General features: G+C 40.5%; 2 protein-coding genes across 4 annotated transcripts in view; both read right to left on the reverse strand.

The window, feature by feature from the left end:
• The window catches only part of LOC146435128 (inactive pancreatic lipase-related protein 1-like), a 14458-nt gene extending 13882 nt beyond the window's left edge, over nt 1-576 (reverse strand). The window contains exon 1 of the mRNA XM_085064751.1: nt 502-576. The gene's annotated coding sequence lies outside the window, so the exon portion shown is untranslated. The remainder of the gene's footprint in view (nt 1-501) is intronic.
• Nucleotides 417-15194, reverse strand: LOC146435129 (pancreatic lipase-related protein 2-like). Of its 3 annotated transcripts, XM_085064746.1 has the most exons (14): nt 15061-15194; nt 12051-12148; nt 10128-10176; nt 9165-9319; nt 8038-8163; nt 6458-6592; nt 4643-4751; nt 3939-4055; nt 3738-3860; nt 2730-2848; nt 2053-2182; nt 1757-1868; nt 1057-1224; nt 417-576 (listed from the first exon to the last, which is right to left on the reverse strand). In XM_085064746.1, exons 2-14 carry the CDS (start codon nt 12051-12053, stop codon nt 513-515), a joined length of 1410 nt encoding a protein of 469 aa, XP_084920872.1. In that variant the 5' UTR covers nt 12054-12148; nt 15061-15194; the 3' UTR covers nt 417-512. The 3 variants fall into 3 exon arrangements, with proteins under 3 accessions (XP_084920872.1, XP_084920874.1, XP_084920875.1); XM_085064748.1 differs by lacking the exon at nt 12051-12148; XM_085064749.1 differs by lacking the exons at nt 9165-9319; nt 12051-12148; nt 15061-15194.
• Between the last annotated feature and the right edge of the window lie 317 nt (nt 15195-15511).

Consider the following 15511-nt stretch of genomic DNA (forward strand, 5'->3'; position numbering starts at 1 on the left):
GCTGTGCTGAACTGCAGGAATAACCTGCAGGAATAACCTGCAGGAATAACCTCCTGCCTCTTCCCAGGGTGTCTCCTGAGGACAATGCTCTCCCGTGGGGCTGGAAAGCTCTGAGCAGCAGCCCAGGCTGCAGAAAGGAGGTGTTTGGGAAAATTCTGAGTCTCAGGGGTGTCCTGAGGACATTGCCTTGGGAGCATTTGATAATATCCCAGATTTTCTGTCTCTCGGTGTGGTGGGGCTCAGTTCTTGCCTTGAGGAGCTGGTAAGGTGAGACTGTGCAGTATTATAAATGGATTTTAGCACATGTGATTTCCAGTTGCTCCACAGTAACAAGGGCAACAAACTTGGTTCAAACATGAAAAACACTGACAAGTGTGTTTGCAAAGAAACAAAAAAAACCAAAGGGAGCAACAAACTTATTTTTTACACTCCTTTAATTGCCTTCTGTGCCAACATTTCCATGCACAAGGCTGAGGGTTTACTCAGCTGCTGTGTACAGACCTTGGTGACCTCTAGCAAGGTGTGAGTAACTGAGGGACTCCGTATGCCACAGTTCCATGGCCACAATATGTTGATCTGGGAAGAAAAAAAAGCTTGGATCAAGATTTATGTCTTTTCACCCAATGAGAAATGAGAGGCTGTCAGCTGTCACCTTGAAGGTTGTTAGTCCAACCCATAATCCAACTTAAACCTTCCTAAAAGCCTTCTGCACAAATTATTACCATCTGCATATTAACAGCAACAAGGTGAATTTCCTTCTTTTGGGGACCAGCTGTAAAAATGGAGGTTTAATATTTTTATCTTGGTTTGTAATTGTTTTGCTATGAAAAAACTGTACATTTCAAATTATTCACTGCTGCATTATTTTCCAGGCAGTTATTCCCTGGTGTGCAGTCAAACATCTGATTTTCTGTCCAAAGTGCAATTCTTCTCCTTGTCCTTTTTGAAATTCACGTTGTTGATTACAAACCACGTGTCCAATTTAAGACCATTTTTCATTCTTGTCTCCCAGAGTTTTTTCACTTGCCTTCTGACCTGTAAATGGGATATACTTACCTTCGTCCATCTTCTCCATGTATTATATTGACTGTTTCTGCTCCCAATCTAGCCCAGAGCAGAGAGAATATGGCTTTATTCCAGAGAAATTCAATTTTTGTAGTATTTTTGGGGTTGATTTCAACATCAAGATATTTTGTGTAAACTTCATCTTGAGAGAGGTCTCCACTGCAAATAGAATGAAAACAGCAACATTAAGTTTAACATTAGTTTAACAGCAACATTAAGTTTAACAGCAACATTAGTTTCGGTAATTCTGAGATTACTGAAATAAATCCCATTCTCCACAAATTTTCAGGTTTTCCCTTTTTGACAATAGAAATTTGCATTTTTGCTTTTTTTTAAGATCACAGGGTACTGGACCAGGGCTCTGAACAAGGAGAGATTGGAAACCACTACTGAGCACTTTAAATTGATATGACAAGAGTGACACTGGGGTAATCCCCAGAGCCCATGAGTGCTGAGTTTGCAGGGATCACTGCAGGGATCAGAAACACAGAACTCATGGAAATGTAATTTCCTTTTTTACAACCATCCATCTGCCCTCGTGGATCTTACTTATGTAATAACTTCTTTCATATCTGATGTTAAGCATAATATTTGCAATGCAGAATTAGTGTTCACACTGCTTAAATATGTGGAAAATGTGTAGATTAATGTCAGTATTAAATACTGTAGAGAAATTATTAATTTAACTTACTTGGCAATTTCATAATCTTTCGTGTGCCCCTGTGTGTCATAGAAAATCAGGTTTATGTCTCCCTTTATTTTCCTTACACCAGACAGTTTAATAAATACTTGCTGTCTCCAAGCTGCATAAATGAAAGCAAAAAGAAATGCAGATTATCACTGGTGAGCTTGAATTTTGGTAAGTAATGTAGTATTCTTTTTCAGAGCTATTAGCAATTGTTTATAGAAGGAGCACAGGTGAATGGCTGTAAATCACAAGGCACTTTTCAAACTTGTGAACAACTGTAACAAACCTTCTCCACTTACCAGCAAAAGGCTCATCTGCTGCTGTATTTAAAAAATACTTTTGGTCTACCCTGTCCAATTTAAATGGGAATCTGTCAGCATAGTGCCCCATCATTGGGCATCCCTCCTCTGGACATGGGAAACATTCTCCCTAGGGAAAATAAGAGCATCAGTTAATGAGAAATATTTTTTTCATGCTAGCCCTGATGAAATTAAGGCTCAGGATGCTGTTCTGATCTTGCAAAGCTGTGGCAGTGTGTTGTACTTTCATAACTTAACACCAAAACCTTATAAACTTGTTTTAGCTAATGGCTCCTGCAGAAGGAGCAGGTTTGATACCTGTGTAGGGCAATAGCCTGAAAGTTGTTAGTTCAAATGTTTTTCAGTTATATTCTAGGGCAAAATATAAGTCATTTTACCCTCCTAGTGGAGGGGGACTTGCCTGCACTCGCAAATGGGGGGAAATGAAACTGCAGCATTTGTAAGCACATGTATTTAGGTGCTCTAATCAGTGCCCAGTATAAATTAGAGAGCAGCCAAGGATTCTGGGGGCTCTAAATGTTTCTTCTTCCAGCCAGGCATCAGTAAGAGGGATCTATGTAACCTATTTTCCCTTTGCCTAAAGGCTTGGGGTGAAGACTCTGATTCCAAATTTCCTGGAATATTTCCTTTACCCCTTCCTGGGCTGATGTACTTACCTCCTCGAAGCATTCATATGTCTCACAGGGAAATGCAAGAAATCCAGTGGGATAGAGGATACTGTGAAAGTAATACTCGTGGCTGCGAGAGTGGTGACATCCCCCAATGAGTGTAGTGTCTGTTGGGGAAAAGTTGATGAGCTTGGGTGAAACAACCTCCTGTTATCCTCTACTAGAGTTGCACTTGCCTCACCATGGAAACAGCCGAGGAACAGAACAGAACAGAACAGAACAGCAGCATGGGTCTGTAAAAATTTCTTTTTGGTCTGAATTTGAGCGTTTCGAGTCGCAGGAGAAATTGCTGTTTTGTTTGTGTTTTGTCTGGAAAATGGTGTACCATTACCCCAAGATTTCAAATGAGATGCATTGGTCTGCTGTGATGTAGTAGTCGCTTTTAAGAAGACAGTAAGACAGCCATATATATAAAAATATATATATATGTATATGTGAGATGTCATAGCAAGACAACATTCATTACAGTTTTAAGGGCTTAACAAAGCGTGAAGACCCTACCAATGTTCTGCCAACCTGCCCAAAATCTCTGAAAAGAGAGAAATCTCAGGTTCAAAGGTGTGGCATGTCCACTGGGAAAACTCAGTGCTTTTACCTAATTCATGACTTGTAGTGATGGATCTTCTTCATAGAAATTGTAAGAAAGAAGATGTGGTGCTGTCATGCTGCTGATTTGGCCTATCTTAGCCTGGAAAATCTCTTTCTGGGGTTGTTGAACCTGCAGACTCCCTGTTTCCTGCCTTTTTGGGGTTAGCATCCGATTTCAAATTACAGAAGCAAAGCTTACATGACAGCTCCTTTCCCCACAGCATTCTCTGTGGAGCACTGCTCTGTCCCAGCCTTTATTGTTTCTTACTTCCTTCTTAACTTAGGAGTAAACAGGCAAAAAGCCATTTTGTTTTCCTGTTTTCTCCCAAACAGATGGCAATTTTCACCGTTCATGTTTCAGAACTGAACAAAAATAAAGTACAACACATGTCAGAATTGTGAGTTTACCTGCAATGATGGGTTCAAAGTCACTTTTATTCACCTCTGGAAGTAAATTAGCACATCCAGGCATCACAGTTCCTCCGTTTGGGTAAAAGTCCAGGTGCCCAGTGGTGTTGTACATCCCAAGCCCTGAGACAGGCAGGGAAGGTGTCAGAGTTTGGTGCCATGGCCATCCCTGCAGGGACCTGCTGGCACAGGGACACTCACCTGCAGCAGGAAAGTGAGCAGCATTGCTGTGAATAACATCCACAAAGCCTGCATCTGTGGGATCCAGTCTCACCTCAGGAGGAGTGCCTTCAAAATAGGGCCCAGCAGGGTCTAAACCTAGGGAAAAAACGATTTGTTGGTGGAGAGAGGAGAGAATTGTTGCATTTTTTAATATGTGCTTTGCCAACTTATGATATCAGATGTCTAGTTTTGCAGAAAGCAAGCCAAATAATGATGTGAATTCCAAGCCAAGCTGTAAAAAATATGTAAATAGTATGGTTTTGTGAACCTTTTTTAAAACTTATTCCAAGTAAAATATCTTTTGAATAGATTATATAATGGCATATTGTACTACTAGGAAGGAGGTATTTCATTATCTCTGAGCTTATTAATGTCCTGTAAAGATTTACAAATGGAGAAAACTAAGAGTTCTTATTGCTTTAGCTTTGTGTGGGGCATGATGTAACCCAGTGAATGATGGTAATGTTGCAAACATTTTAACCATGCTTGTCCTTCCACCAAACAGCACTTAACCTAAACAGAGGAAGAACATATAATAATTATCCTTATTTCTGAGAAGCACAAATTTTGTCTGCTCTCACGACAGGTATCCCCAGCACTGCTAGTAATTTAATTCCAGCGTGTTGCTAGTTGTTTTCCTTCAAACACATGCTGTTAGCTGTGCATCTCGGTGAGCAGCTTACCTGTTATCCTCCTGATGCCTCGGATCCTTCTTCCTGCTTCTCCCGCCGCGTGTGCTCCCAGACTGTGGCCAATTAAATGGATTTCGTAAGGGGAATACCCGAACATTTTCTGACCATTAGAGTGGTGGTGGTAGGAGATAAGAACACAGGCTTTGAATAACAAGCAAAGAGAAGGTCTGACATTATGGGCCTCTGGGAACAGCTAGACCGACTTTCTGCATAGCAAACAGGGTGTGAGCTCCTTGAGTTAATTGCTGTTTAAATTAGACCAAGAATTGACAGAAGAATGATCCCATCTGGAATTTTACATGCATAGTGATGAAGGATTCTCTGTTGTAGTGTTGGAATATGCTTACTGAATTCCATTAACATGGGGGACAAAATAAGAGCCACCTTTCTCATTTGGATCAATGCCTAATGCAATCTTACATAATTTTTTTTTTTCTTTATTCTACTTTGTAGCCCCTTTTTATCACATATCTATTCTCCATGTCTGTTTCAAATATGTGATCATATCATAAATAAGATTTTCACTGACAAGCTCAGGTGGGGTGAAATCCATTCTGCTTTTTGCCAGATCTCATTATACAAGACCTGCACTGCTGAGATATTACACTTGAATTGAAGGTGGAAAGGGAGACAGAAGGGACATATTTCATTGGGTTTTGCACCAATTAAAACCAGCAAGGCTGCTAATTGCTTGAGTTTTTTACATTAAGTTTTGTAATGTGCCTACCAAAATTAAAGCAGATCTGGAGAATGGGTCTGTCTGCCTTTACTTTTAGATGACAGATTTCCCTGAATACATTTTACTGCAGTGCTTCCATTTACAATGCAGCTTAACCTTTCCTACAACCAAACTCCAGAAATTTGTAGATTAGGGAAAAAAAAAGAAGTCCAAGCATCATTTATGCATTTTTGTAGTGGAAGAAAGGGTGCTCTAGACTGCAAATGGTGCAGTAACAAGGATAGCAAATGAGAAACTGAACCCATCTTCAAATGACCTGCTAATTACACACAGAGGAGAATGATCCAAAAGCCAAATGTGTGAGGCTAGATATGATTTTCCTAGGTAGGAACAGTAGATTGCAGCGCAGCAGATCTGGGAAAGAGCTCTTTAATCCTCAGGTGCTGGCAAGGTTGACACTTTGCCTTGTGGGCTCTGAACCACCTCTTGCAGCTCATTAAGATGAGCAACTCCTGGCCAGGATCAAGTCCAGTGCCAGAACAGATTCTGGTTTTCAGCTGCTCCAAGTAATTCTGAATTTTTCTGAAATCGGTGGGAAATGCTCATGCACAAACTTTGCAGCTGAGCAGTTCTGCACTCTGTGTGCAAATGTGAGCACTGCCTTGGGGTCTGACTGACTTGCCCAAGGTCAGAGCCAGAAGAAGGCAGCTGGACAGTTTGTTGTGCCTTTAGACAGCAAATATGGCATTTTCACATAAAGCAGCTACTGCTCGTTTCGGTGGTGCTAAGCTGAGGTATTAATGCACTTCTGGCCAGGGTATATAACGCTGGCAAAACTCTTAAAAGCACTGAACTCGCCTCATTTCCATGGAATGCAGGCTTGCCTCTAACATCATATGGAAACGTTGCCACCTACCGGTCTCTAATTAATCGGCAAATCTTCCCAGTCACAGCTCAATTTGTGTCCTTTGCGACTGTGATTAGCCCTCTTAGGGGTGATAATTACCATAATTAGCTGGATCCCAACTGCACAGCTCTGCCTGGCCTTAGTGGACAAGGTTCAACCCCTGAGCAGCAATGTCCCAACCCCTCTGCACCCTCTGAGGTGACAAAGCAGGGTCCTTTACCTGCAGAGTCGTTAGGAAATAAGCAACCTCAGCCCCCAGCACACGGATGTTGTTCACTGCACTGACGTAGGTGCCTTTGGCTCCATCCTTCCAATCCACAGCAATGCAGTTGATGTTTTCCACTTCCAGTAGCAGCTGGTGTGGGAACACAAAAAGCAAAGTATTTAAAGAAACAAAACACCAATCAGAGGATCAGCTTAAATCAGAATAGGTATTAAAAGGGAACATAATAATAATGATTTTTGTCATTCTTTACTAAATGGGACTTTTCACTGTAGCCTGTACCACACTAAAACATGCATCTTCTTACAAGACAGAATATAACAAATAATTCTTCCAAAAATATCAGTGATGAAAACTGTATTAAAAATATTTTACTTTATACACCATTTCTATACATATTTGAAATACTTTTGAAATGCCATTCAACTGTGCAGTAGATTCTATGTACAGTACTGTGACTTTCTTCGAGGGATGTTGGTAGTTTAACTGAACTGTATAAGAATAGTCTTATTTACCAAGTGGGTTTAAAACTGAAAAAGTCATGTCAGACTGAAAAAAAATTTGGAAGAGAGCAGAAAGGTTCTGTTTCAGCAAAGGAAACATTGGTCTTGCAGAGATCAGTAGTTTTTCCAGTGGAAGAATCATGTGTTAGTCTGCAGTTACAGCTGCCTGTGACTAAGTCTCACTTAAGGTTTGAATAGAACAAAGAATGGTAACAAAAATGAATCCATGAAAAACAGCTAAAAGTGAATGAAAAAGAAAACAGAAGCTTGAAATGATAGTGCATCCTGGACTCTCTGCTGTGGGGACCAAAAGTTTGTAGTGTAGAGAGCCAGAAAGAATTATTGTTTCTTTTCAACAGAAAAAAAATTGGAAATTTAATATTCTAGATTTACAATTTTCATAGATTTGTGACTTGGTATCCAGTGGTGTCTTTTTCCAACTTGGCCTTTCCCCTGCCAGCACAGAAGCAGCAGCAACTAGAGCAGATCTTGCTCATCTGCCAGAGCCAAGGTGCACACTGCTGGTTTTGTGGGAGCTTCCACATTTTGTATTGGAAATATTGTTTCACTGGACTCTGTAATCAAACAGAAAGCAAAAAGTTTGGTGGTGTCCTTGTGTTTGTTTGTTTGGGGTTTGTTGTTGTTAGGTTGCTTGGTGTTTTGTTGAAGAACCGAGTAGTGGTGAACCAGAGTGGTATTTATAGATTGAAACTTGAGCTTTACAAGTCAGGAGGGCCTTTGGACTGAAGGAAGGTTTAGTTGCTGCTAAAGGGAGCAGCAGGGAATTGGTGTCCAACCCATATCTAGACACTTCTGCAGAGATCAGGGGCAGCTGTGCTCAGTTATTGCTTTAATCTGAGCTGCAGGGCTTGGGAATGGAAACTAGAGAAAAACTATGTCAGATAGGACCAAGGAGGCTGAGGTATTCTGTGTCTTCCTGAATGAGAACATTTTGGCTTGTGTGACATTTAATTCTTGGTTTGCATCTTCTACTACCTAATGAAGTGTAAAATGCATGGGGGACATTAATGCTGAAAGGATGCTAACAGAGCTGATGAGGATTTTCTCTCATACCAGGCACATTTCTACCACCCAGCCTGTTTTTCCAGTGCTGCCAAATCCATGAATGATGAAGGAGGTTTTCCTCTGTGGGGAAAAATGTGACTTTTGGATGGTTGAGGAGTTTATCGCAGAGATCACCTGGAGGTTAAAAAAAAAAGAAAAAAAAAAAGGTTTATCTATTCATACTTTCAAACACTTTAAAAAGTCAGCTAGGTCATCCCCTTAGGACTAAAGGAACTACTCTGAAAGGACAAAGTCTGTGGTGTTTGCAACTGGGGTATCCCTTTATCTCTTCTTTCTCAGTTCCACTGTGGTTTCAAAGAAGTTGTGCCCATGTGGTTTCTTCTGCTCCCATCTATTTTGCTAATTACATGAAGAAACCTCTTTTGCAGAACAAGAAGCAACCTAAAAGTGCCACATTGTCCCAGGGTGACTCGGCCTGAGCTGGATGAGTTTCCCTGGGGAGCAGCCCCCCAGCTCCACAATTCCTGCTCCAGCTTGTCCTTTTTCTGACCTTTGGCTCCAATGTGCTGCTCTGCTTCTAAGCTGAGCCTGTTTTTCCCATTAGCCACTCCAGAAAGCCTGGAAGATTTTCATGCAAGGGCTGCAGGCAGTAGGTGAAGCTGATCTTCACACATTGCTGCAAGCTGCTTAATTATCTATTTTCCCTTGAGAATGTTATCTGTCTGTATTGTTTTCAGACAAACACAGGGGCTGTGATGAGAGCTCAGGGAGTTTTGGGTGTGGAAGGGCTGTGTTCTAGATCACAGATATGCTAAAGTTGAATGGGAAGTAGTGCAAGCTGTATTTTGATTTATTTTATCAACAACAAGTGCTGAGCAACCTGCTGCTGAGTGTGTCTTATGTGCTTCAGCCTCCCTCAGAGACTTAAATATATGCAAAACATAGTCTGCCATAACCTACATCCTCATTCAGGAAAATACCAGAGGGCTTGCTGTGCCCTACAGCTCATTCATAACAATTTTTTTGTGCTTTACCCCAAAGTACATTCATTACTGTACCTTCAGACTATCTTCTGGTTCTGACTTGTTTGCCTATGGTGACTGACACAGACTTTGTGCCAAGTTAACAAACGTTTTTAGGTTCAGTCAGCTTTTGATGTTAAAAATAAATGTCACCTGTGAGTTATTTCCTGTTTCTCTGGTGTAGAGAGAGAAGCTGATGTTCATCTTTTCTGGAGGATCAGGCAACCCTGGCAGAAGTCTCCCTGGTACCCCTGACCAGGGTGGGTCATCTGTAAAACAGCCAACTCTGTCGTAGCAAACTTGTTTACCTAGAGGAGAAGAAACAGCTTGTTTATATATATGATTCCCTTATGCTTGATGATGCATTCGAGACTACAGCAATTGGAAGAGCGAAAAACAAAGGATTTCATTTTATGATTGATTTTGAAATCCATTTTTGAAGGTCATTTTTGTTTCCTTTATGCGTACTGCCTGAAGTGGGAACTCAAGGGAAGCTAAATAATTTGAGCATAAACCAAGTAAAGACCCACACACTGCTTTGACACCACTTTCTAGGCTTGTAAAGGATTACTTCACTTCCTTTTTAAAAAACAGCCTTGTAAGAAATGCTTGTTAGAATTGCTCCTGCAAGCTTGCTACTCCAAAGCATTGTGTCTCTGCCACAAGAATGAAGGTAACCTTGCACTATGAATGATATGAACATTTCCTTCAATATAGGAGCTTTTTTCTAGATCAAATGGGTGTCATGCTCATTTACACTCAACTTTTATGTTTTAGCACTGTTGTGCTGAGCACCCTGTTGCTGATCAGTTCCTTGTATAGAGCAGTAATATAAAGACAGATCTTGCATTGCCTTGACAGAAGTAGGACTCATGACTGAATTTCTCTGGGGATTTTCAGCACAGAGTTGTGTCTCTGGTGCTCTTAATAATAAATTTTAAACACAGCAGAGCCTTTTAGCATTAGTTCTAAGCACAGTAATAGACATTGCCATACAATGACCCACAAATCATACTACAATTTCAATGTAAAGGAAAATAACAGTCATCATCTCCTATATACCATTTCATCTGAATTCACTTTATAGTGGTAATTTTTAAAGATATGATTTCTCACCTGCTACTGTGCCAAGGAGATAAAATGCAATAATCCACATTCCAACCACCTAAAGGAAATTGAATACACAGGTTAAGCATTTTATTTTGAGTGATTTGTCCTTTTTAAAAGAGTGTAATACAAAGAGAAATGCAAAGACCTGCACCTGGAAAGAAACAGCCTCACACAGTGGCCTCTACCCTGAGGGGATCCACCAGCCAGAAAGAGACCTGAGGGTCCTGGCAGACACCAACTGACCACAAAACAGTGACACAACACTCCAAAGGTCCTTGACACCACAAAATTCTTACAGAAACAAAGAAGAAATAATTGGGAATCTTACAGAATTTGTCCTTGCAGCTTTTGTGGCACATGTCAGACAGGAGGGATATGTGATCCACCTCTGGGCTTGTTTTTGATGGAAGTGGGATTACTTGGCTGTAATGACATGGTTTCCTAACAAAGCCAAACGGGATAGGCCACAGCACTCTCTAATAAACTCTGAAGTCCCTGTTTGGTAATAGCTTGTTTTGTTTGTGTGTTAGGGCAGAGGAGTGAGGATGAATATCTCAGCAGTGAGCAGGAGCTGCAAAGTGCAGAGCTGAGAGGAATCATGAAATTTCTGTGGAAATACAGCTCTGATCTTAAGTCTAATTTATCCATTGATGTAGTTAACAGAGGGGAAAATGATCTGCTCGAGAAGAGTGGAAAGCAGAGAGGAAGTCTGGCAGTAAAACACGAGAGAAAAGGATCAGGAGTTATTGTAAGCAGCTGGTGAAGGACAAGAACAGAGATGTCCCAACTGTTAGCCAAAAGGAGCAGCTGGAATATCTGTCATTGGGTTATCATCATCATGATGAGAACCCAATGACAGTGCAGGAAAATCACAGCTGATGTGGCTCATCAAATGAATTGGAGAGCTCCCCAGGATTTAATATGTAATGGACAGCCCTCATACCCAGGAGATGTACAGTCCATGGCAGGAGCACTACAGCAGGAAGGAGAGTGGAATTTCTTTTCAGACCTAAAATCTGAAAGGCAAGCAATGATTGAAGAAAATGTGGGAGGTTGTTTCCCAATAAAAGTGATCAGTAATTTCCTTCAAAGGATCTTCCTTTGTAGGCAGAAATGAGAAATGAACATGTGGGGAAAAAAAGGAAATAAAAGGAGCAGCAGAAATTTATCATTTGTGGAATGTTGATGCATTCTGCAATTAAGAGTGCTGTAGTTTGGGTAGAAGATAATTTTTTAGTGGGAAGCCTTTCTATATCAGTGTATGTTAATGACAAAAAGATTGCAAAGAGGATAAAAAATTATGTCTTTATAAAAGGAGCACAGGCAGCATGCCATTTGAAAATTCTTCCACTGGGCATTCAGGAGGCGTAGTGCTGAACGAGAGGAACTGGAATGACTTGTTTGTGACTCTGATCTCAGCCTACCCAGAGCTGCTGGCAAAAGGCTGCCAGGTGCTGAGCTCAGGTGCCATCTCAGTGGACAGGAGATGTGCAAAACCAGCACTGAATATTTGTCAGTTGACGTTCAGCTCAAAAGAAATCCACAAATATTCGTGGGCTGCCATCCTAAGGTATAAAAGCTCCACTTGTTGTCCCACACAAGAGGCCACCAAGTCACCTTCAGGACAGCATTGCTCAATCAGTGATTCATGGCCAGAGTGGAGGGTTGGCGAGATATGAGAAAGTCTCATAATGAGTGTCTGCAGAGCATTTTGAAGTCCCACACATGTACCCACACACCTTCCTTAGCACATGCACTAAGTAGTCTCACAGAGACTCTAAATGAGAAGCAAGGCCAAATCTCAGGAGTTTTCATAATCAGCATTTTAACCCAACAATTTCGCTCCAATAAAATTTTTTTTTCAACAATAAACAATAGATTTTTAAAATTATATTTGTTATGAGCAGAATTGCTGAGAATTTTACTCACCATTCTCTTAAAACCCTTTGTTATCTCTTTCTCTGGTGAGCAGTACCAAGATACAAAATGGTTACTGTTTTCTTCAATGAAAACTGGACAGCTTTATGCTGAAAAGAAAGTAATAGAAAAGTAATTTAAAACCTATGGGTACCTTGATAAAGTGGAAGAAACTAGAATAAAACAGGGCAAAAAAGGGCAATATTGTTAACTGGGAATTATTGGATAGAAGTTACATAGATTTCATAGGGAAAATAACAATGTCAACATGTATAATTTATGGGTATCAGAATTAAGAACAAATATTGAATGCATGAAAGAATTAAAAAGATGCAATGTTTTTTGTCTATCTTTACCAAAACCAGGTGAAATTCACAACAGAGAAAAAAAAGTATTCAGGGTGATTCTCTCTTCAGATAATAATTTTAAATCTGCAGAACAGCTGTTGGAACTGCATATTCAAAAATCACTGGCCTTCAGTAACTCATAGCTGAGATTCTTTTTAAAAATTATGAAAAAATTATTGACAATTTTTTTTAAGTCATTGATTTTTAAGAAAATTCCATATACGTGATTTGAAGAAAACTAATATAATAACAGGTAAAAAACTAGAATGAAAGATTTCAGTCTGATATCACCCTGAGGCAGAGTAATGAAACTCTTCACAGGATCCTCAGTGATGAAAGAAAAACTGGGAAAAACTGTTGAAAGATTAAGCTGTATAATTGAATTTAGTGACATGGCCTGACAAACTGACAGTCTTGTAAAGTCAAGATTTTGAGTCACCTGATACTTGGATTTTAAGATCTTCTCTGCCACTTGATATTTCCATTAAGAAAACTATATACAAGCAGTACTACAATAGTTAAGTAGATTAAAATTAAACGCATGGATTAAGTAGATTAAAAATTGAGTAATTGTTGCATTTCAGGCTACAGTTGGAAGAACTAGAAGGAAGCTCCTGGATTTACAAATACAGTTCTTGCTACAGTGCACCATCATACCACATATAATATATCTTATCATACATCATATCATACCATGATCAAGCTGTGATTATGTTTTTTAGCTTTTTAGTTTTTTGGGTTTTTTGCCCTGTAGTTACTCACTGCTCCTGCTGGGTTATCACTGATGAAGGATTTAGAGGAATCAGTTCCTGCATTACACTGAATGCCAGCTTTCAACACTGGTATTGCTGGACTTATGCTCAGACTGAAAAGATACTGGATGTAGACTAAAGTATAGTAAAAAAAGCAAAGGTTTTGAATGTAGGATTATTTTTTGGTGTTTGGGACAGTAAATGCTGTCACACTGCTTGTCATATTTGCAGAGCTGAGGTGAATCTGAGGAAGCTGTAACTGAAAAGGCCCTAAAAGTCTTCCTAATATATTAGTGGAAATTCTGAAGTGTCAAGGAACTTGCTAATCTCTGGCATAATTGTTAAAGACTTAATTTCATCACCAGCTCCTCCCCATGAACAGCCCAATGTGTGGTCCTGATTCTGGATGAAGATTCTTTGGCTCTGCTTCAATACAAATGAGTAACAACAAGTAAAATATCATCTTGACATTGGTCAGCCTCCTGTCCTGCTTGCTCACCAGCTTTTATGCACAGTGAGGCTCTGCAGGAGGAAAGTGGCCTTAACTGAATTAGCTCTGAAACCCACAAATTTAATATAAGAGAAATCAGTTTTGTAGCAGATCAAAGATGTGCAGAACCTTTTGCAGATTTTCTCCCTCCAAACCACCCAATAAAAAGCAATAACCACAGCAAGGCAGGACTCACACACCTTGTCTGCTTGGGTAGTAGATTTTTCTGAGTGCCAGTCGACCTCTTAAACTGAATCTGAAACAGTGGACTAGGAAATTAACCTGAATGACTCAGAATAGTGATGCAAATTATTTTCTTGAGGTATTTAATGTGGGAAGAGCTCCAATAAGAGGTTAGTAGGTATGTTAGTTGGAGGGTGCTGTAAGATTTTGGCTTTTAAGGTGTTTAGGTCAGTTGCTTAGAACTGGTGAACAATCTAAAGAAATTGTAGGATAATAGTGAAGAAATCATATTTAATAACAAGTCTCTGGCTTCCTAATGTGAACTATTTGTTCAGATTTTCTAAATAATAGGGTTCTTACCTTGACCTTACACTGGTATTCCTATATTCAAGTTTACAGAGACAATTATGATAATTTAATCTGACTACAAGCATCATAAAAAACCAAAACAATCCAACAACAAACGTGATTCAGCTTTGGGAAGTGGCTGTGCCAATTCTGAGTGACCAGGGAGCCTTCAAGTGACTTGCAGCCACCACCAGGCCTCTTGTCTCTCTCTCCAGGGTGATCTCCACTGCTTGTCTCCATGATTAAGCTGCTTTTAAACTTAGTCAACTCCAAGACCAACACTGTTGGCCTTTTACCATTTCTGAAGTGCAGAATTGCCCTTGTCAATGACTAGTTCAAGTTCTCCTGTGTACAGTAGTCTACCAAAAAAAGTCTCACTTTTCCCATCCTTCCACAAAACAGCTCCATAGTTCTTCCCCATTTCCATTCTCCCTTCAAATTTGCAGTGCTCCTAAAAATGCTTAAATAAGTAGCCCTTTTTATGCTCCCTTTTAATTCCTGCTGTTACTTGTGTTTTAATGCATTTCCCCTTAAAAATAAAAGAAGTCCAGATACCATCTGCAAACACTGTCATTTTGCTCTTCCTTTAAAAACAGGGACATATTCCCTCTCCAACTACCTTAGCCCCACTGAATCCACCCTGTTTTCCAAGCCTCACTGCATTGTCACAGCCCAGAAACTCCCATCTCCTACCGGGATTTCCTGGAATTGAAAAGTTTTTAGCCTCACAGCTGCTGCCAGGGAGTCCTCAGAGTCCCTCTGAGTTCTGCTGTGTGCTTTTTGCATGTTCACAACATTCACACAGCATTCAGCCTGGTTATTTCTAATCTGGAGTCTCCCAGCCCAGACCTGCAGGTGGTACAGACATTTCCCCCAAACCCCAGTGATTTTTCAGCACTTACCCCTCTGAATGCAGGAAGGGCTGCTGTTTGCAGGCTCTGTTCAGCCAGCTCCCTGTCAAACCCTGGTGGCTGCTGGCCCTTTTCTCTTGGAATCAGTCCCACGACAGTAGGTGCAGACCTGCCCACACAGCTCTAATTACAGGCTTGGTGTGGGTGACTGAGAACCTTTGTAAGAGCGATCCCCTCGATGCTGGATAGAACAGATGTTGCCTTTTCTTGTCTCTCTCTCTCTATCTAATTAGTCAGCATTTTCCCCCTCCTGAAGTTTTGTTGGTTGGAAGAAAAGCAGGACAAGGCTGTTTGAGCCCTCGGAGGGGTTGTTGGGTGAAACAATCAAACAGCCAACATGAAATGCTTTCTCAGGAAAGAGAAATTTTTCTCGTATTTCTCAGCTGGTTGTTGTGAGCTCATGTTACAGGGAATGACTGACCCTCCACTGGGGGGGAGTTCA

This window comes from Lichenostomus cassidix, chromosome 6 (genome assembly GCF_008360975.1).
Source record: "Lichenostomus cassidix isolate B80296 chromosome 6, HeHo_3.0, whole genome shotgun sequence".
NCBI classification, from domain to species: Eukaryota; Metazoa; Chordata; class Aves; order Passeriformes; family Meliphagidae; genus Lichenostomus; species Lichenostomus cassidix.

Coding starts and splice junctions, on each gene's coding strand:
- LOC146435129 (XM_085064746.1), bottom strand. Junction 4,056..4,642: donor AGGCATCAGGAGGATAACAG/GTAAGCTGCTCA, acceptor TTTTTTCCCTAG/GTTTAGACCCTGCTGGGCCC. Junction 2,183..2,729: donor CATATGAATGCTTCGAGGAG/GTAAGTACATCA, acceptor TATTTTCCCTAG/GGAGAATGTTTCCCATGTCC.